The 22,440-nt window shown below is 48.5% G+C and overlaps 1 protein-coding gene across 8 annotated transcripts in view; it reads right to left on the reverse strand.

The window, feature by feature from the left end:
• Positions 1-20,224, reverse strand: part of TMEM40 (transmembrane protein 40) — a 33,109-nt gene extending 12,885 nt beyond the window's left edge. For 5 of the 8 annotated variants that reach the window (XM_045385720.2, XM_015446293.3, XM_074033013.1 and 2 more), the window contains exons 1-3: positions 20,156-20,224; positions 5,719-5,799; positions 4,933-5,064 (exon numbers count right to left, since the gene is read on the reverse strand). In XM_045385720.2, coding sequence (XP_045241655.2) covers positions 4,933-5,064; positions 5,719-5,791 — 205 coding nt within the window. In that variant the 5' untranslated portion in view covers positions 5,792-5,799; positions 20,156-20,224. Of the gene's footprint in view, positions 1-4,932; positions 5,065-5,718; positions 5,800-12,300; positions 12,448-20,155 lie in introns of those variants that run through there. The other 3 variants (XM_045385721.2, XM_074033014.1, XM_065539012.1) reach the window with 2 other exon arrangements.
• Between the last annotated feature and the right edge of the window lie 2,216 nt (positions 20,225-22,440).

The raw sequence follows: 22,440 nt of genomic DNA on the forward strand, positions 1-22,440 counted from the left end.
CCCACCACCACGCCCGGCTAATTTTGTACTTTTAGTAGAGACAGGGTTTCTCCATGTTGGTCAGGCTAGTCTTGAACTCCCGACCTCAGGTTATCCACCCGCCTTGGCCTCCCAAAGTGCTGGGATTAGAGGCATGAGCCACCGCGCCTGGATTTTTTTTTTTTTTTTTTTTTTTTGAGACGGAGTTTTGCTCTTGTTGCCCAGGCTGGAGTGCAGTGGCACGATCTCGGCTCACTGCAACCTCCGCCTCCCAGGTACAATGATTCTCCTGTCTCAGCCTCCCAAGTAGCTCAGATTACAGGCATGTGCCACCACGCCTGGCTAATTTTTTTTTTTTTTTAACTAGAGACGAGGTTTCACCATATTAGTCAGGCTGGTTGTGAATTCCTGACCTCAGGTGATCCACCCACCTTGGCCTCCCAAAGTGCTGGAATTACAGGTGTGCACCACCACAGCTGGCAATTACTCTAAATTTTATCCACTAGAGACACTTGCCATCAATGTGTGAATAAACATTGTTTTAGCTTTTTCTGTGATATATTCATAATACAATTTTTTTGGAGACAGGGTCTTACTCTGTCACCAAGGCTGAAGTGCAGTGGTACAATCAGGGCTCACTGTAGCCTTGACCTTCCAGGCTCAAGTGATCTTCACACCCCAGCCTCCTGAATAGCTGGGATTACAGGTATGTGCCACCATGCCCAGCTAATTTTTTGTATTTTAGTAGAGATGGGGTTTCGCTATGTTGCCCATGCTGGTCTCGAACTCCTGGACTCAATTGATCCACCCACCTTGGCCTCCCAAAGTGCTGGAATTACAGGCGTGAGCCACCCTGTCCAGCCTAATACAATTTTTTTAAATAAAAGGTATTATGGAATATATGCTGTTTAAAATGAAGACTATTTTTTGTGTATGCTCTCTGATTGAGTTACTTAAAAAATTACCCAAACTGCAGAACTGTGAGCTAAATGCACCTTTTTTCTTTCTCTTTTTCTTTTTTTTTTTGAAACGGAGTCTCACTCTGTCACCCAGGCTGGAGTGTAATGGCACAATCTTGGCTCACTGCAACCTCTGCCTCCCAGCTTCAGTGATTCTCCTGCCTCAGCCTCCTGAGTAACTGGGATTACAGGCTCCCGCCACCACACTTGACTAATTTTTGTATTTTTAGTAGAGAAAGGGTTTCACCATGTTGGCCAGGCTGGTCTTGAACTCCTAACCTCAGGTGATCTGCTTGCCTTGGCCTCCCAAAGTGCTGGAATTGCAGGAGTGAGCCACTGCGCCCAGCCTCTTTTCTTTATAAATAAATAAAAAAAAAAAGTTAACCATGGCAGAAAGACTCACTGTTCGGCTGGGCATGGTGGCTCACGCCTATAATCCCAGCACTTTGGGAGGCCAAGGCAGGCGGATCACGAGGTCAGGACTTCAAGACCAGCCTGGCCAAGATGGTAAAACCCCATCTCTACTAAAAATATACAAAAAAATTAGCTGGGTGTGGTGGCATGCGCCTGTAATCCCAGTTACTCTGGAGGCTGAGGCAAAGAACTGCTTAAACCTGAAGGGGCGGAGGTTGCAGTGAGCTGAGATCGCGCCACTGCACTCCAACCTGGGCGACAGAGGGCGAGACTCTGTCTCAAAAAAAAAAAAAAAAAAAAAAGACTCACTATTCTTTGCTAGTGTCCCTAGTACCCATGACAAAGACTGGCACAAGTTTGGTGCTCAGTAAATATTTGTTAAATAAATGTAAGGAATACACTAATACGTTTTGGGTGGTTATCTCTGGGTAATGGAGCAAAGGGTGATTTATTTTCTCATATTTCTGTTTCCCTATATACTCTATATTTTCTATAAAGTACCTGTGTGTAATCTTTTACAGTTGACAATAAAACTTCATCTAAAAATAACTAGATTGAAACAGGTATGTGGGCTAGGCGCGGTGGCTCACACCTGTAATCCCAGTACTTTGGGAGGCTGAGGCCGGCGGATCACGAGGTCAGGAGATCGAGAACATCCTGGCTAACACGGTAAAACCCCGTCTCTATTAAAAGTACAAAAAATTAGCCGGGTGTGGTGGCGGGTGCCTGTAGTCCCAGCTCCTCGGGAGGCGAGGCAGAAGAATGGTGTGAACCCAAGAGGCGGAGGTTGCAGTGAGCCGAGATCACGCCACTGCACTCCAGCCTGGGCAACAGTGCAAGACTCTGTCTCAAAAAAATAAATAAATAAGTAAAAATAAATAAATAAATAAAACAGGTATGTGGGAGAGAGATGCTGGATGTGACTATGAGTGAGGGTCCTGCGTGTGAGGACGGCAGGGCTGCAATGAGGTACCCAGGCTTGGGGCCTCTGGGGTAACAGGTCCCCTCCGGGCCTGAAAAACAGGTAGTCATGTTCTGGCTGCAGGTCAGTCACGGTAGGATCAGGGACCAGGATCCTGAATGTCAGCCTGTCTTCATGCTTCTAGGACTGTGGCTTTCTCCTGCTGCTTTCTCTTAGTGCTCCCTTTGGCTAATTTCAGCCAGTCCCATGTATGAGGTGGAGACTCCAGGGTGCCTGGGTGCCAGGGATTATGGTCACATGGGGGACATTTTTGGAGGAGCAGCACTCCTTGAGGGACAACCAGAGGACAGAACACTCCTTCCAGCCCAGGGAGGAGAAACAAAACGACAGGCAACAAACAGCCCCCTCCCTGCACCTGGAAACTCTTCTTCCAGAGCCAAACCTCATACACGGTGGGCTTGTGTGTTTTCTCGTTTTTTGTGTTTAAATGGGGAGATGGTTTCCTTTCCAGTGCCATGAGGAGACTGGCTACAAACAAACCCACGGGGCCCACTGGCCACTCTCCCTCCTCTGCTGAAATGATCATTGATTTTGTGGCTTTGGGCCTTGGTCTCAGCATTTGCAACATGAGGACATAAGACCAGAGCTTTTCTTTTCTTTTTTTTTTTTCCTTCCAGCCCAGGGGACCTTCCATTAAATAAAATCTTAAGCTCAAGCCCACAGCATAAAAGAGATCATAGTGCAGGAGCTCTGGCTGAGGAGAGTTAGCCTCCCCGGTTCCACAAAAACCTCCAGGGAATCCCAAGTTGGTTACTGAGTTCTCTTAGAGCACGTCAGTTGTCCTCTCTGTGCTTCAGTTTTCTTACTTGTAAACTGGGAATAATAATAGTACCTTCCTATATGGGTTGCTGGGAGAATTGAGTTATTACATGCAAGTGCTTAGAACAGCTCCCAGCACAGAGTAAGCATTCAATAAATATTGCTGGTGCTACTACTATAAAATTCAGCCTTATATTTTGAATTAAAAGAATACAAATGAAAGAACATTCTACTGTTTCTTGGAGAATAATGTGGTTATTTGTAATCAAGATGCTATTGGAGGCCAGGCACAGTGGCTCACGCCTGTAATCCCAGCACTTTGGGAGGCCAAGGCGGGCAGATCACCTGAGATCAGGAGTTCAAGACCAGCCTGGCCAACATGGAGAAACTTTGTCTCTACTAAAAATACAAAAATTTGGCCAGGCATGGTGGCAAGTGCCTGTAATCCCAGCTACTCAGGAGGCTGAGGCAGGAGAATCGCTTGAGCCCAGGAGGCAGAGGTTGCAGTGAGCCAAGATCATACCACTGCACTTCAGCCTGGGCGACAGAGCAAGACCGTGTCTCAAAAAAAGAAAAAAAAAAAAAAAGATGCTATTGGAGATGTCGTTCCTCTAAACCCACTAAAGTACTGACAAGGAATCAATACTTAGGAATGATTTGTACAAAAATTCAAAAGGCAAAAGCTTTTGCACAAGGATGCTCATGAGCATGATAAACCTGGGAGGGGAAGATCATAACACAACAATTACTTTTAGAGCTTTTTTTTTTTTTTTTTTTTTTTTTTTTTGAGACGGAGTCTCACTAGCCGCCGCCTCGCCCGGCTAGTTTTTTGTATTTTTTTTAGTAGAGACGGGGTTTCACCATGTTAGCCAGGATGGTCTCGATCTCCTGACCTTGTGATCCGCCCGTCTCAGCCTCCCAAAGTGCTGGGATTACAGGCTTGAGCCACCGCGCCCGGCCACTTTTAGAGCTATTAATATGTCCTTTTTGCTAAGACTTTACCTGTATAACGAATTTAATCCTCACAAGAATCCCATGAGGTATTATGTATTGCTATCATCCCCATCTTATAGATGAGGGCACTGAGGCAGCCAGGGGTTGAGCAGTTTACCCAAGAACATGTAGCTAATTAGTGGTAAAGACAGGATTTGAACCTGTAACACACGCTTTGACTATGGCACTGGGGTGCCCCTAATAAACCTAAATGTTACTTTACATGAGATGCAGCCACTTGAGGGGCTGTTCGGTAAACATTAAAAATAACTGCAGAGGCTGGGCGCGGTGGCTCACGCCTGTAATCCCAGCACTTTGGGAGGCCGAGGCGGTGGATCACGAGGTTAGGAGATCGAGACCATCCTGGCTAACACGGTGAAACCCCCTCTCTACTAAAAAATACAAAAAACTAGCCAGGCGTGGCGGCGGGCACCTGTAGTCCCAGCTACTTGGGAGGCTGAGGCAGGAGAATGGCGTGAACCCGGGAGGCAGAGCTTGTAGTGAGCCGAGATTGCACCACTGCATTCCAGCCTGGGCGACTGAGCAAGACTCCATCTCAAAATAAATAAATAAATAAATAAAAATAGCTGCAGAGATATTACAGAATAACATGGCAAAAAGCTTAGGACAAGATGGGGGAAATTTTTAAATGGAGGACAGAATTGCCTATACTATCAATTATAACTGTGTACATAGAAGGACGTGTGGACAGATCGGCTCTAGAAGAGAATGTGGAGAAACAGTATTGGAGTTTCAAATACTTCAATGACTTCAAGTATGGGGGATTGTTTCCCCATGTAAATCTTTTTCTTGAATAATGCACATATATTTAAATCTTTGCTATACCTGAGGAGGAGGAGGAGGAAGAAGAGGATGAGGAGGAAGAGGAGGAGGAGGAAGAAGACTTGTCTCTTTCATACTGTTCTTGGGAAAATAGTCCAGCCTTCCCATCTTGCTTATGGAAATCTGTCTCTCCATCTGCAAGGCACATAGAGGCCAGGGGATGAGCATTTCCCACCCTTCCCACCCCAGGGACCACCCAGTCCTCTCCAGGGTTCTACTTGGACTTGAGCCAGGAAGGACTGGATTATCTTCCCAAATATCTAGGGCCAATGCAACGTGCAGGAGACCAAGGCTCTCAGAGATACCAGGGGCTCAAGGAAGGCTCAGTACAGAGATTTATCTGTATATGGACTCAGAAAAGGGGCTTCTAAGCCCCCTGCCCTGCCCAGAGAAAGCTAGACTCTGTAGAGGAGTTGCCAATTTAGGATCCTTTGTAAATTACAGCCAAGATGGGGTGTGATCAAGCCCTAAACCTTCCCATTCCCCATTCTGGGGTCACACAGGACCCTCTCTACCTTCTAGGGGTATCCCTAGTGCCAGCCCAAGCCCCCACAGAATTCTTGAGATTTGGCAAGCAGCTGAGGGTCCCCATAGCTAGACAGCACAGGAGGACAGATTGGACCATGCACATGTATGTGTGCATGTGTGTAAAACCACTACTTCCCCACTTCAACTGTGATTTGAGGCCCTGTGCAAAATGAGCTGAGCAGGGTCTTCTTCCGTCCCTTCTACTTTTGGACTCCACCTCCCATGTGGTTTTGCCCAGAGGGTCAGAGAAGGCAAACGTACAGTCTAGATCTTCCGTTTCTCTGTGGACTTGACTGTTGTCTTGAGGCTGGGAGAGGGATACTGAAGTCTCCATGGCTTTTCCTGGAGGAATAACAATAATCAGTAGTTAATATCACCTTAGTTAATATCTTAATATATAAAGAGCTTGGCAAATAAATAAGAAAAAGACAAACACTCAACATTCAAAGGAATAAGAAAATTAATTAACAAAAAAAATGGTAGTTCTGTTGGCAAGCAAGAAGGCCGGGGCAGTGGAGGGAGGAGGGTTAAAGGAGTGGGGAATCGGGGTGGTAGGTATCGGTTAGACAACTAGCAGGGGGCTTCATGAAGGAAGTCAGTTTTTATCTGTACCTGACAAGTCAGGCACCATCCTTTTTTTTTTTTTTTTTTTTTTTTCTCGTAGAGACAGGGTGTCTCTATGTTGCCCAGGCTGGTCTTGAACTCCTGGGCTCAAGCAATTCTCCCACCTTAGCCTCCCAAAGTGCTGGGATTCAAGTGTGAGCCACCATGTCCAGCCTAGGTACAGTTTTTTTTTTTTTTTTTTTTTTTGAGACGGAGTCTCGCTCTGTTGCCCAGGTTGGAGTGCAGTGGCCGGATCTCAGCTCACTGCAAGCTCCGCCTCCCGGGTTTACGCCATTCTCCTGCCTCAGCCTCCCGAGTAGCTGGGACTACAGGCGCCCGCCACCTCACCCGGCTAGTTTTTTGTATTTTTTAGTAGAGACGGGGTTTCACCGTGTTAGCCAGGATGGTCTCGATCTCCTGACCTCATGATCCGCCCGTCTCGGCCTCCCAAAGTGCTGGGATTACAGGCTTGAGCCACCGCGCCCGGCCTAGGTACAGTTTTGACAGGAATGCAGATTTGAAGTTGGTGAACCAACTCCAATCCCACAAACATGGCCAACATCCAGGAATGACTGAGCAAAAAGGCAAGGGAGTCCTGAGCCCTGGCAGGCCTCACACACAGAGCCACCTGCCACCTCTTGACAGCTATGTGCACAGGAAAGAAGTTTCTTTTAGTGGAGCCGCTGTGCTGTGAGTCTCTGTTATAGCAGCTGAGCCAGGAAGTGCAGGCTCCCTTTTGATTCCTTACCCCATTTCTTCTACTCTCAGCTCTGAAGCTGAGACCTCAAATCTGAGAGGAGGTAGATTTACTAGTCTCTGACTCATTTATTTTTTACTTTTTTATCTGAGACAGAGGTCTTGCTATATCGCCCAGTCTAGTCTTGAACACCTGGGCTCAAGCAATCCTCCCACCGCAGCCGGTAGCTGGGACTACAGGCATGTGTCACTGTGCCCAGCCTCTGACTAATTTAAACCACAGTTTCTCAGCCTCAACATGACTGACATTTGGGACTGGGTAACACATTGTGAGATGTTTAGCAGCCTCCTCCCTCCCAGATGCCAGTAGCACTTTCCTGTTCAGCTGTGACAATAAAAAATGTTTCCAGACATTGCCAAATGACCCCTGTTGTGGGGCAAACATCGTCCCCCATTTGAGAATGGTCTAGAGAATCTACCACAAGACCTTGGCAGGAAGCCTCCTCTCCTGTGTCTTAGAGCCAGATTGCCTGGGCTGAAATCCTGTCTCTGCCTCTTCTAGCGATGGAAGCATGGGCAAGTTACTTAATCCCTCATTATGCCCTGGGTTTCTCATCTGTAAAATGGAGACAGTAATAGTGCTTACCTCATAGTATGTGAAAATGGCAGGACAGTCCTTAGCAGGGTCGTTGTGAATGTATGTTTCCTCCTCTACAGGCCTCCTCTTACCCTTGGACATCCAGTGTCCAGTCCCATCCCCGCTCATCCCCCATCTCCTAGACCTCAGACTCCATTACCGTTTTTTTTTTTTTTTTTTTTTTTGAGATGGAGTCTTGCTCGCTCTGTCACCCAGGCTGGAGTGCAGTGGCACGATCTCAGCTCACTGCAACCTCTGCCTCCGGGATTCAAGTGATTCTTCTGCCTCAGTCTCCTGAGTAGCTGGGATTACAGGTGCCGCCACCACACCCAGCTAATTTTTGTGTTTTTAGTAGAGACGGGGTTTCACCATATTGGCCAGGCTGGTCTTGAACTCCTGACCTTGTGATCTGCCCGCCTTGACCTCCCAAAGTGCTGGGATTACAGGCGTGAGCCACCGCACCTGGCCTACCCTTTTCTAGAATAAAACTTCCCATTTCTCAGAGCAGAATTCAGCTAGGCATTAGGAAGTCACTAGCCATTAAAACGCATCGATATCAAGATGGAATGACTGACAACAGAAGCCTCCAGGGCATATTTCTATTTTGAATAGTGTTCTTTGCACGCAAGAGGTGACTAGTATATATTCATTGGCTGAGATCATCTCTAATGAAGGTATTTCAGCTAGAGTGGAGAAGAGTTGTAGAGTCACATGGGGGAAAGAGAGCTGCTGGCTGATGTCAGATAGACTGAAGTTTACAAAGTGATGAACTCTTTTTCCAGTCTCATCTCCATCCTGCTCTGTGTCCTGGTTACACACAGCACTTTTGGCTTAGTCCATTCTTTCCTAAGGTCAGATGCAAATCTGACCTTCCAAGCACAGGTCAAAACCCACTTCCTTCATGAAGTACTATTTCAGTTGTCTAAATGATACCCACCAACTCTATTCCCCACTCCCCTAACCTTACTCCCTCCACTATCCCTAGCTTTTTTTTTTGACACGGTCTCTCTCTATCACCCAGGCTGGAGTGCAGTGGTGCAATCACAGCTCACTGCAGCCTTGAACTCCTGGACTCAAGCGATCCTCCTGCCTCAGCCTTCTGAGTAGGTAGGACTACAAGCATGTACCACCATCCAGGGTTTGTCTCCTTCCCTAGATCATTAATGTAGCCTAAGTAGGGACTAAGGCTGATTCATCTCTGTGTCACCCATACCCTGTACAAAGCCGGGAACAAAGGAAAAATGATGATAACAAGCAGCTATACGTGCCTACTATCTGCCAGGCAAGGTTCTAACAGTTAACTTGTGTTAAGTAATCTATTCCTCACCACAAACCTATGAAGTCTCACTAGGGCCATGCCCATTTTATAGGTCAGAATATTGGGGCACAGAGAGGATAAGAAACTTGCCCAGGACCAGCCAGGCATGGTGGTTCACGCTTGTAATCCCAGGACTTTGGGAGGCTGAGGCGGGTGGATCACGAGGTCAGGAGATCGAGACCATCCTGGCCAACATGATGAAACCCAGTCTCTACTAAAAATACAAAAATTAGCTGGGTGTAGTGGTTGCAGGCCTGTAATCCCAGCTACTCGGGAGGCTGAGGCGGGAGAATCACTTGAACTCAGGAGGCAGAGGTTGCAGTGAACTGAGATCGCGCAATTGCACTTCAACCTGGGCGACAGGGCGAGACTCTGTCTAAAAAAAAAAAAAAAAAGAAAGAAAGAAACTTGCCCAGGACCACATGGTAAGTGGTTAAGCAAGAGTAGTTGCTCAGCCCACGCTGGGAGACTAAAGGAGTGATGCTGGCTCCTCTTTTCAGGACCCTAACATTGGCACCAGGAAAGAGGACACACTAACAGTCATCAGAGTGTTATGCAAATATGCTGACCTGGCTTGTATTTAGCTACTGATGGAGCCTTGAGTAATTGTTCCCATAGCCAAGGGAACTTCCTTAGGCACGTCTTTAGCACACTGAAGGGGAGGAATGGAACCATCACAGAGGGAAGACCTGACGTGGCTCTGTTTCTCCTTTTAATGTCCTTGTCTGTTTCTCCTCCACCCATTTTTCTTTTTTTGCCTTCTTTCTTTTTCTTTTCTTTTCTTTTCTTTTTTTTTTGAGACAAGGTCTCACTCTATTACCCAGGCTGGAATGCAGTGGCACGATCAGCGCTCTGCAGCTTCAGCCTCCTGGGTTCCAGTGATCTTCCCACCTCAGCCTCCCAAGTAGCTGGGACTACAGGCATTTGCCACCACAGCCAGCTAATTTTTTAGTTTTTATATTTTTGTAGAGATGTGGTCTCACTATGTTGCCCAGGCTGCTCTTGAACTCCTGGGCTCAAGTGATCCTTCCACCTTGGCCTCCCAAAGTGCTGAGATTACAGGCACGAGCCACCACCCCCGGCCTCCACACAGGTCTTATTTAACATAGGGAAGGACTGAGGCTCAGGTAGAGGAAGAGACTTGTTCAAGGTCTTCCAGCTTATAGATGGATTCAAATCTGACTCCTACCCCAACAGAGAAGCTTCATGCCCCAGCTACCCCGATTAGAGGCCTCTAGCACCACCTCAGGTGGCCCCCACATCCAAGGCTGATCCTACAAGGAAATGGAATGCCCGACTTTCTGGCACTTTTCTCCAAAAAGCCCAGCCCTGCTGAGTCATGGGTGGTGCCAGGGCCTCTGTACCCACGGGTCCTGCTAAACTGGATTTCCCCTTCAGGTGAGCCCAGATTTCCTGAGCTCCTGCTGTCACAGAGCCTGGGCCCAGGGCAGGAGGGCTGACAGAGCACACCGAGCCATGACAGCCTCACAGCACTCTCCTCTCCCAGCTCTCCTGACTCTCATACAACCAGGAGAGAGGCAGGGTGGAGATTATTGTCATACTTTACAGAAGAGGAAACCAAGGCCCTGAAATGGAGAGGAACTTGCACAGGTCATGGAGCCACACAGGGGCAAGGCTGGCTCTTTCATCACATCAGATCAATTTGGTTCAACTTTTATGTAACAAATTGTGAGTTGTTTTTCAGTTGCCATGGACCCGCAGGTTGACAGTCACATAACCTGAGCATGCCAGGTTACTATGCGTGCCACTACAGGGGAACCTAAGTGCTCAGACTGAGGAGTGGGGACTGAATTAAGAAGCAGATAGCGCATGCCAGGATTCAGTATCCAATAAGATCAAGCTCTGGTATCGCCCCATGGCAGGATCCAATCAGATCATGCCTCCCACATCACTTCATTGCAAGATCCAATCAGGTCATACCTCATTACCGTATGCTTATAAAACCTGCCCAGCTCCCAGCTTGGTGAGACAGATTTGAGTGTTTCCTCCTATCTCCTTGCCACTGGACTTATAATAAAGCCTTTCTTTTCTCAAAAGCCAGTGCCATGGTATTGGCCTCTATGTGCATTGGGCGGTGAGCCCATTGATTGTGTGGTAACAGCTCCAGAACTCTGCTTCTTGATTCAGGGGCTGCTTGTCTTCCTGGTGTCCCATATTGGATGAGGGGGCTGAGGTGACTGAAACGGAATTGGATTTCAACAGAAAGCGAAAGGCAGAGTAGGATAAAAGTTTCAGTGGAGGAGGTTGGGGGCAGCAGGCAGTTGAAGGGATAAGAGCCAGAAAGGGTGGAGAAGATCAGCCTGGGCCTTGAATGCCAAACTGAAGATGGCCAACTTTTCCTGAGGGTAGACCGAGGAACGTGTCTGTGGGCCAGAAATGCAGGGCAAGCTCAGCTAAACAAGCCCAGTGTGGGAAATGGGGTGGGAGCTCTGGAAGCAGAAACAGCAGCTGGGAGGGGAACAGAGTGGACAGAGGAATGGACATTTGCTGCTTTTGCCCACCTGGCATGAAAGCCCCCATCTTCTGGTGATTACACAGGATTTCGCTTTGAGGAAATCCAGCCCCCACTGGACAACAGCTTGGGGCTGGCCCTCGATGTGTCAAGCCCTCCCTGGCTGAGGGGTGGGGACAAGGCCAAGGGCAGAGCCAAGGGTACAACAGTGTTCTCAGTAATCTCCTTCAGCTTCCCAAGCCACCCCAGACAAGCACGCACTCTGATTTCAAACAGACCCTTTTTCGTTTTTGTTTTGGTTTTTTGAGACAGGGTGCTGAGATTACAGGCATCAGCCATCGCGCCCAGCCTCAAACAGATCCTTGTTATGCAATCACAGCTCCAAAATAAGTACTCCCCAAAATAACTGCACTCCCTCCCTAAGCCCCTTTTACATGGAATCTGTGGAGTGGTCACTCCCATTACCCAGGTTAGAACATCAGCCTCTCTTTCCGCAGGAATCTGACTTGTGACATGAGTGACCCAGAGCTCTAAAGGCTGGCATGGGTGGTTTGCCCTGAGACAGAGCTCTGAAGAGGCTGGTGCTCTCTATTCTGCCCCCTGGTCACAGCCTCTTCTGCAGTCTTGTTTTTTACCTTTCCCTCTGTTCTGTGAGACCCACCCCCATCTCCTTATCTTCCCAGGAAAGTCTTTTTTCGTAGCCTGAGGTGGCTTTGTGACTTGCAACCAAAGCACTGTAGTTGAGACAAATGTCTGGGGAGGGCTCCAGCTTCCTGCAGAGCTCAACAGGGCTCATGGCAGACCAGCTCCACAGACTTCACTCCAGCCTCCAGGCTGAGGCTTGGCAGTGTCCCTGAGCCCCCATATGAGGGGCTGGGGCTGAACTTCAGGCTGGGTTGGGGACCTCCTGGGTTTCCCCCAGCCCCCTCCTTTCCCTCATCTTCCAGCATTGTGATCACCAAAGCAGCAGCAGCCCTGATGATCCTGCCCTAGAGACTTGTCCCCCTGCTGAAGGTGCACCTCTTGGACCTGGTTCAGCACCTCAGTGGTTTTTCTATCACTGTGATAACAAACACCCACCAACTTAGTGGCTTAAAACCACACAAATTATCTCACAGTTCTGCAGGTCAGAAGTCCAACGTAGGTCTCACTGGGCTAAAATCGACGTGTTGACAGAGCTGTGTCCCTTTTTGGAGGTTCAAGTGGAAAGTCTGCTGCTGCTGCTGCTAGTGCAGCTGCTTCTCCTTCAATTCCCTTCTCTAGGCCCTTTATCTCATCCATCAAACAGGGAATAACGTCACACACTAAGGGCTCTGGGGCTCAGATGGGGTTTTGGATAGCACAGGACGCAATATCATGCCCTTACCCAGGGGGCGATACTGACGGATGCCCTGATGAAGCCAGTGGGACAACGGGGTCTGGTAGCACCTGCTTCAAGTCAGGCTTAAGCACTTCACTTCCCAGCTCATGATTTTGGAAAATTACTTTACATCTCCAGGCCTCTGTTATCTCATCTGTAAATTAGGGATAGTGTCACTGTCTTGCAGGGTTGCTGTGAGGATTGAGATTAAAAGGACTTAGATTCTGAGCTCCCTGGAAGTAGAAACCATGTTTTTCTGGCTCCCGGCTACATTCTAGCCCCTGGCTTAGATGAAATGCTTAATTAAAAGAAGTCACAAAGTGCTGAACTTAAGAGCTTAAAGAAATAATATTAGGAGGCTGGGCGCAGTGGCTCACGCCTGTAATCCCAGCACTTTGGGAGGCCGAGGCGGGCGGATCACAAGGTCAGGAGATCGAGACCATCTTAACACTGTGAAACCCCATCTCTACTAAAAAACACATACACACACACACACACACAAAAAAAAAATTAGCCGGGCATGCTGGCAGGTGCCTATAGTCCCAGCTACTCGGGAGGCTGAGGTGGGAGAATGGCACGAACCCAGGAGGCGGAGCTTGCAATGAGCTGAGATCACACCACTGTACTCCAGCCTAGGCGACAGAGCAAGACTCCATCTCAAAATAAATAAATACATAAATAAATAATAAAAAAAGAAATAACATTAGGACTACAAAGATTCTTTGTATCTCCCTCTCCTCTTATAGCATCTTCCACTTGTTTACACCCCTTCTTCTTTCTCACTACTCTCCCCCAGGCCCACCTTACCTCCCCACAGATCTCCAGGCTTGGAGTTCTCTCCCCCTCCCCAAGTTGGAATTCTATAGTGTTGCATCCAGGAGATCAAAACTGAGACCCAGAAAGGGGAAAGGACTTGCTCAAGACCACACAGTGAGGAGTGTGGATATGAACACATCAACATCAACATCAGAGTGTGAGGGGAACCGTGCAGAGGGAAAGAAAGAAGATGCTACGGTTTACACCTCCACCATTTCGTCTAAGTCAGCCAGGCAGTTTAATAGTGGGATGACAAGCCGCACTGGCCAGCCATCCAGCTGACTGTACTAGATGAACTTCCATGAATCTGGGAGAACCTTATGGCCACTGCATACCCAAGGATGCAGACAGGACCTGGGTTTGCCCCTGAGGAGTGTGGAATGACACCTAGGCTGCAACAAAAAAGTGAAAAGGGACAAAATCAAGTGTGATACCCAAGTTTCAAAATAATGGCTGTGGCCAGGAGCAGTGGCTCACGCCTGTAATTCCAGCACTTTGGGAGGCTGAGGTGGGCGGATCACGAGGTCAGGAGATCGAGACCATCCTGGCTAATATGGTGAAACCCTGCCTCTACTAAAAGTACAAAAAATTAGCCGGATGTGTTGTGGCACGTGCCTGTAGTCCCAGCTACCTGGGAGGTTGAGGCAGGAGAATTGCTTGAACCCAGGAGGCAGAGGTTGCAGTGGGCTGGGATGGTGCCACTGTACTCCAGCCTGGGTGACAGAGCGAGACTCCGTCTCAAAAAAACAAAAACAAAACAAAAACAAGGCCAGGCGCAGTGGTTCATGACTGTAATCCCAGCACTTTGGGAGGCTGAGGCAGGCAAATCACAAGGTCAAGAGATCGAGACCATCCTGGCTAACACAGTGAAACCCCGTGTCTACTAAAAGTACAAAAAATTAATCGGGCATGGTGGTGGGCACCTGTAGTCCCAGCTACTCGAGAGGCTGAGGCAGGAGAATGGTGTGAACTTGGGAGGCAGAGCTGGCAGTGAGCCAAGACCACACCACTGCACTCCAGCCTGGGTGACAGAGCGAGACTCCGTCTCAAAAAAAAAAAAAAAAAAAAAAAAAAAAAGGAATAATAATAATAATGGCTGTACAGAAAGAGGATGGTTGGGTTCTGTGTGGAGGCTGTTTATACTCAAAGATCTAGGATTTTAAAAAGATAATCTGGAAGGAAAGAAAACAGTGCAAGCATCGAGGTTGTTGTCTAGCACATAGTAGGTGCACAACCAATGTTTGTTAAAGTGGCAATATGAGCCAACAAGGTGATATAGCTACAGAGCAAAGCTACCATAGCCTTAGGTCATATTAACAGAAGCACAGAGTCTACGGTGAAGAAGGTGGCCCACATCCCACCATCCCCAATCCTCCATCCTGGGTTTACTCCTGGGTCCCGCATAGAATAAGTTCTGGACAGACAGGCCGGGCGCGGTGGCTCAAGCCTGTAATCCCAGCACTTTGGGAGGCCGAGGCGGGTGGATCACGAGGTCAGGAGATCGAGACTATCCTGGCTAACATGGTGAAACCCCGTCTCTACTAAAAATACAAAAAAAACTAGCCAGGCGTAGTGGCGGGCGCCTGTAGTCTCAGCTACTTGGGAGGCTGAGGCGGGAGAATGGCGTGAACCCGGGAGGCGGAGCTTGCAGTGAGCCGAGATCAGGCCACTGCACTCCAGCCTGGGAGACACAGTGAGACTCCGTCTCAAAAAAAAAAAAAAAAAAAAAAAAAAAAAAAAAAAAAAAGTTCTGGACAGACAAAGGGAATCCAGAGGATGTAGCGGGTACAGAGACTACACCCAAGAAAAGTGGCTTGGGGAGCAGGGCACTCAACCTAGGGATGAGCTCCACATGGATGGGCCCAGTCACTGTCCCCAAGTCTCTGCAGAACTACTCCAGGACGCCAGGACAGGGGGAGCAGGTAGGGCTGTGAGCTCAGAAGGAAAGGTCAGTACCTTGAGGAAGTCACCAGGGAAGTTGCCAACTTCAATATATAAAAGAATTTTCTTCCTTTTTTTCTTCCTTTTCTCTTTCTTTCTTTTTCTTTCTTTCCTTCCTTCCTTCTTTTTCTTTCCTTCTTTCTTTCTCTTCCTTCCTCTCTCTCCTTCCCTCCTCCTTCCCTCCTTTCTTTCTTTCTTTCTTCCTTTCTTTTTCTTTCTTTACTTCTTTCTTTCTTTTCTTTCGTTTTTCTTTCTTTCTTGCCTTCCTTCTCTTTCTTTCTTTTTCTTTCTTTCTTTCTTTTTCTCTTCCTTCCTCTCTCTCCTTCCTTCCTCTTTCCTTTCCTTTCCTTTCCTTTCCCCTTCCTTCCTTCCTTCCTTCCTTCTTTTCTAGAGACAGGGTCTCACTTTGTCACCCAGGCTCAAGTGCAGTGAAGCAATCATGGCTCACTGCAGCCTTGAACTGTTGACCCTGGGCAATTCTCCTGCTTCGGCCTCCCAAAGTGTTGGGATTGGCCTTCCAAAGTGTTGTGCTGAGCCACTGCACCTGGCCTCAATATATAAAATAATATTCTAAAAATGACAACAACTTTGGGGTTGTCCTGAGCATGCTGCCATGTGAGGTGGCAAGTTGAGGAGTGGCAGGGGTTGGCTTAGATGTTCTTAGCTCAGAACCTATTAGTCTCTCAAGCAATTCTTTCCAAAGTACAGGAGGAAAATATTAATTTATCGATTTCTATGTAATTTTTAACTAAAAAATAGTTAATAGTATATAGGTTAGCCCTGATGTGCACCCTTGGATCATATGTCAGACACCACATGTTATGTCCATTAAGTGGGGCTCCCAGAGGCCAGTGGGGAGCCCCACAAGGCAGACAGGTTGACCGTGACCACGTCTTCCTTTTCTTTACATTCAGACTATTGCCATATATTGTGGTATGCAGGAGCCCAGTTGGGTTAATTTGAGGCTCAAATGAAATAGCTTTCACTGAATCAGCCCCCTTATTGTTGACGAGTGACTTCAAAGAGTCTGCAAAGAAACTGCGGATGGAGATAACCCTAATCATGAAAGTACAAACAAGCAACAGGAAAAGTGTGGGACAGACTTGTCCTTGCTCTTAGTTTAGCCGCATTACCACGTTGGAAAGAGCAATGGAAAGGAATCTCACACACAAAACAATTCTTTCCTGTGTATTTGAGTTCCTGAAAAAATGAGAAACAAATACAAACTCAAAATACAAAATAATAACGAGAAACAAATACAAACTCAAACTCAAATACAATTGTATTTGAGTTCCTGAAATAATAATGAGAAACGATTTGAAAGGTGGATTTCCATCCACTATCACTGGTGATGAAATTCACTGTGAACGTACACTGGTCCTGAGACATCAGCTAATGGCCACTATACTTGTATATACATGTATATATCTATGCATATGTATATGCTGGGGGTGCCCAGAGCATTCTTCTTGAGAAGATTGTGCAATCAAAAAGTTAGATGAGTGCTGCTCTAGATCCTTAGACCTAGCTAGACACTAGGGGATGCTAGTCCTGGTTTGGGGTTTTTGGGTCTAATCGGATAATTTGTTTCAGATTTAGGGACAAGGAAAACTAGAAGGGGAGTATGCACTCCACAAAACATTTTTGAGACTCCACTGACACATTTGAAGATTAATAGGAAGAAACCTAAAACTCATTAAAGGCTTTCTCTGGCTCTGATCATTCTAACTTGGTGTAGTGTTGAGTCAAACACCAAGGCACCAAGGTGGGTGCCCTGCTAGACAGAGCCAGGCGGGTCCCTTCTCCCACAGCCTGGAATCTCAGTCTCTGTTTCTCTCTCTTTCCCATCTTTCTCTCTCGGTTTCTACCCACCTCTCTTTCTCTCTCTTTCTCTCTCCCTCTCTCTCACTCACACACACACACACACACTCACTCTCTCTCACAACACACACCACACACATACACACACTCACACACACACACACACAACTGACAATAAGAAACAGAAAGGTGGCATCCAGTACAAGAGCTTGTCAGTTCTCTCGAACATCAGACAGACCTAGATATTCAGTTCCCGCCTTGACCCCTCACTGACTCTGCGACCTGGAGCGTGTCACATCCATTCTCAGAGCTTCAGAATCCTTAGCTGGAAAAATGGGCATGCCTACAACTCAACAGACAGTGACAAATAATCCAGTTTAAAAATGGACAGGGGACTCGAATAGACATTGCTCGAAACAAGACGCAGAAATAGTCAATAGCACATAGAAAGATGCTCCACATCGCTGGGTACGGTGGCTCACGCCTGTAATCCCAGCAATTTGGGAGGCCGAGGCGGGCAGATCACCTGAGGTCGGGAGTTCGAGACCAGCCGGACCAACATGGAGTAACCCCGTCTCTTCTAAAAATACCAAATTAGCCAAGCATGGTGGCGGGTGCATGTAATCCCAGCTACTCGGGAGGCTGAGGCAGGAGAATCACTTGAACCTGGGAGGCAAAGGTTGCAATGAGCTGAGATCGTATCATTGCACTCCAGCCTGGGCAACAAGAGTGAAACTCCATCTCAAAAAAAAAAAAAAAAAAAAAAAAAAGAGGATGCTCCACATCATTAGTCATTAGGGAAGTGCAAATCAAAACCACCATGAGATACTCCTTTACACCCACTAGGGTGGCTTACGATGAGACATACAGACAGTAACAAGTATTGGTGACGGTGCGAAGAAACCGGAGCCCTCATACATTGCTGGTCAGATTGTAAAATGGAGGTCACTTTGGAAAACAGTTTGGCAGCTCCTCAAAAGTTAAAAAAGATTTACTACATGACCCAGCAATTCCAATCCCTAGTATATTCGTGAGAGAATTGAAAACCTATATCCGAACAAAGACTTGTAATGAATGTTTATAGCAGCATTACACATAACAGCCAAAAATGGAAACAACCCAAATGTCCATCCCCTGGTAAATGGAGACACAAAGTTTGAGATCATCATACAATGCAACCTCATCCAACCAGTGCGAGGAAGGAAGGATGGACACCCACTGCAATGCGGATGAGCCTTGACGACATTGGGCTAAGCGAAAGAAGCCACTCGGAAAGGACCACACACCATATGATTCCATTCAGATGAAATGTCCAGAATACACAAATCCATAGAGATGGAAAGTAGGTTTGTTGTTGCCAGAGGGAAGGGGAAGTGGGGAGTGACGGCTAAATGGTACAGGGTTCACCTTGGAGATGATAAAAAAAAATTAGATAGTGGCACTGGCTGCACAACTCTGTGAATGAACAAAAACACTGAATTGTACACTTCATTTTTATCTATCTATCTATCTATCTATCTATCTATCTATCCATCTATCTATCTATCTATTTATTTTGAGATAGAGTCTCCCTCTCACCCAGGCTGGAGCACAGTGGTGCAATCTTGGCTCACTGCAACCTCTGCCTCCTGGGTTCAAGTGATTCTCACACCTCAGCCTCTTGAGTAGCTGGAATTACAGGTGCACACCATGCCTGGCTAATTTTTGTATTTTTAGTAGAGATGGGGTTTTGCCATGTTGGCCAGGTTGGTCTCGAACTCCTGACCTCAAGTGATCTGCCCGCCTCAGCCTCCCAAAGTACTGGGATTACACAGGTGAACCACGCCGCCTGGCCCTGAATTATACACTTTTAAAGGGTGAATTTTATAGTAGTGAATTACATCTCAGTAAATCTGTTATTTAAAAAAAAAAAAAGAAGAAGAAGAAACAAAAAGAAAAAGGAAAGACTCCACCCACAGGGTTGTTGTGAAAGTGAAATAAGGCGGGGAACAGGGCAGGCCCAGCATGGTCCTTGGCGTGCAGCCAGCACTTGAGATCTCGCTCTCTGATCCTTTTCACAAGGAGGATTTCCCAGCACAAGTAACCTGGTGCTCTAGGGCTACACTAGCCTGAGTTCACTCCCCACCACTCCCCCTAACACACACTCCCGACTCATTAGTCAGGGCTCTGAACTCTTCTGGGCAGTTTCTTAACAAAACAGAAGAAAATAATAAGCACAAGACCATAATTATTCTCATCCCCCTTAAAAGGAAACTAGGTTGGCTTGAGGCCTGAAAGCCAGAGTGTTTTGAGCAGAGGCAGCTCTAGGACGAGGATGACAGCCTACGGGGATGGGTGGGGGGAGCTCTGAGAGGTCTGCCAAGCCCCCTTCCCCTTGGGCCACACCACCTGCGCCTGAGGCTCTGACAGGCAGCAGGGCCCCCTCCCCATGGCCCAGCTTTCTGTTTGGCACATCCTCCCCGGGGTGCCTTTGAGCTGGAAGCAGGGGGACAGCTGGCTTCTTCCTCCCAAGTCTCCCAAACCTGGCTGCAGCTCAGGGTGGCTTCCTCCAGGAGGGGCAGAGAGAGGGGCGGCTGCCTGCAGTCACTGATGGTGGTGCAGAGGCTGAGATATTTGCGGGAATACCCCTCCCCTCCTAAGCTGTTAGGTTCCATAACAGCGAGGGTGTGAGGGGCCTTCAGAGATCTAGTTGGACCCTTCATTTCACAAGTAGGGAAACTGAGGCTCAGAGAGGTCAAGGGTTTTTCTGAAAGTCTTGCAGCAAGTTGGTGACAGAATTGGGAGCTGGTCACCTACCACGGCCAAGTATAGGCGGGTGGAAGCCTCAGCACAACCCAGGGAGGTGAATATTTGTCATCCTCCCCTGAGGTAGAGACAAGTTCTCACCCAGCTAGGAAGATGCAGAGCTGGGACTCAAACCCAGGTCCACCAAGGAACCACACAATATCAAGCCTATTGAGGACACTCTTTCTCCCAATTTCCTTAAAAGCTGACCCTCCATCCCACTGCTCACCCAGCCCCATGTCCCATTACCTGTGGTCCTTTAGCTTGTCTGGGCAGCAAGAGGAACTCTGTGTAGACTGTGTGGATGCTGGGTTGGTCAGGGGAAGGACAGGAGAGGCTGCACCTGTGACAGCAAGGAGGGCGGGACTACCGTGACGTTGCCCCTGGGCCCCACTCGCTCACTGGGATGGCATTCCTTCCTGCTGGTGCTATCTGCCCCAGGCCTTCCTGTCTGACTTGACTCTTCCCTACAGCACTACAGGGGGGCAGGTGGGGCAGCTACATGCCTGGCCTTGCCTCAGGGCCACAGCCATGCCCTTGGACTCCAGGAGCCAGTGAAATGGGGGCAGCTGTGCCACCCTTGGCTGTACCAAGCTCTGGGAAGGGAGGAGGGGACGTGTCCCAGGTACCCCCTCCACCCACATTGGTGAGGCTGACTCAGGCCCCAGCCACGTGTCCCAACCTGCCCTGTGCGTCCCAGAGGGGAAGGAAGATACTCCGATGCTCCCACGAGGCTGAGGTTGGGCAGGGAGTAGGAGAGAAGGCCTGGGGGCTCAGGAAGCTGGCAGTGCCCGCTCCTAGGGAGGAAACTGGGTTACAGCTAGAGGAACTTTTGGAGAGCACCCACTCGCCTTGTGCAAGTGAGAAAACACAGGTCCCTAGAGAGGTGAGAGGAGCAGTGATGGACCTCACACAGCCGAGGGCAGGGCCCCAGCTCAGCCTGCCTCCGCCTCTCCCCTCTCACTTTTCCAGCACTGTGGCAGCAGGACGGGAAACAAGTCCCACCATGGGAGCCCCCAGCCTCGGAGGGAAACAGGCAAGGTCCAGCGAGCTGCGGGCTCCCCAGGAGGACTTCCTGAAGAGGGGTCATCCATACCCTAAGCTCAGGCCTCAAATCTTGGAGTCATACTTGACACTTGGCTTTCTAACACTCTGTATCTCACCCATCTGGAAAATCCTGTTGGTCCTGCCTTCAGTATAGCCTGAATTCAGCCCCTTCTCTCCACTCCTCACCTGTCACCTTGATCCAGCCAGCGTCATCACCATCATCACCGGGCTCCTAGCTCCCACCCTCGCCCCTGACTACTCTCTTCAGCCAGGCAGCCAGGGGGTCCTGTTCAAACCCAAGGCAGCTCACGCCCCTCCCCGCTTAGCCCCTGCCACACTCCCACCGCACTCAGGGTAAAACCCAAGGTCTTACAGGCTCCTGCGAGATCTGCCCCACACCTCTGGCCCTCTCTGGCCTTGGTTCCTATGACTTCCTCCCTCATTCTGCTCCAGTAACACTGGAACATGTCCCAGTTCCCCTGGGTAGGCTCCCTCCTCAGGGCCTTTTCCCTGGCTGTTCCCTCTGCCTGGAGTGCTCTGCCCCTAGAAAGTCACCTGGCCCCTCCTTCACTTCAGCTGTCTACTCAAAAGTCACCTTCTCCATGAAGCCTTCTCTGACCATCCTGCTTAAAGTAGTAACCCCGCACCATCTGCCTGCGTCACTGCTCACCATCTGCTGTACTATGTATTTTCTTGTTATGCCTATTTCCTCTTTATGTATTGCTTTGCTGCAGGACCTAGGATCATGTCTGACATATAGTAGGTGCTCACTAATTTTTTTTTTTTTTTTCCTTTAAGACAGAGTCTCGCTCTGTCACCCAGGCTGGAGTGCAGTAGCGTGATCTCCGCTCACTGCAAGCTCCACCTCCCAGGTTCAAGTCATTCTCCTGCCTCAGCCTCCCGAGTAGCTGGGACTACAGGCACCCGCCACCACGCCCGGCTAATTTTTTTGTATTTTTAGTACAGACGGGGTTTCACCGTGTTTGCCAGGATGGTCTCGATCTCCTGACCTCATGATCCACCCACCTCGGCCTCCCAAAGTGCTGGGATTACAAGCGTGAGCCACCGCGCTCAGTCTAATTTTTTTTTTTTTTTTTGAGTCAGGGTCTCACTCTGTTGCCCAGGCTGGTGTGCAGTGGCATGATCATCACTCATTGCACCCTCAAACTTCTGGGCTCAAGCCATCCTCTCACCTCAGCCTGCTGAGTAGATGGGACTATAGGCATGCACCCCCACACCTAGCTGATTTTTATAGTTTTTGTAGAAACAAGATCTTGCTATGTTAGGCTGGTCTTGAACTCCTAGCCTCAAGCGATCCTCCGGCCTTGGCCCCCTAAGGCTCTGGATTACAGGCATAAGCCACTGCATCTGGCCCTCAATATATTTGTTGAATGAATGAGTGACCTGAAAGGTTAGCCCAAGAAGTGTTCCAAGGACATTCCATGCAGAGGGAGCCATGTGTGTGAGGGCTTAGAGGTGAGGAGCAC

This window comes from Macaca fascicularis, chromosome 2 (genome assembly GCF_037993035.2).
Source record: "Macaca fascicularis isolate 582-1 chromosome 2, T2T-MFA8v1.1".
Taxonomy (NCBI): domain Eukaryota; kingdom Metazoa; phylum Chordata; class Mammalia; order Primates; family Cercopithecidae; genus Macaca; species Macaca fascicularis.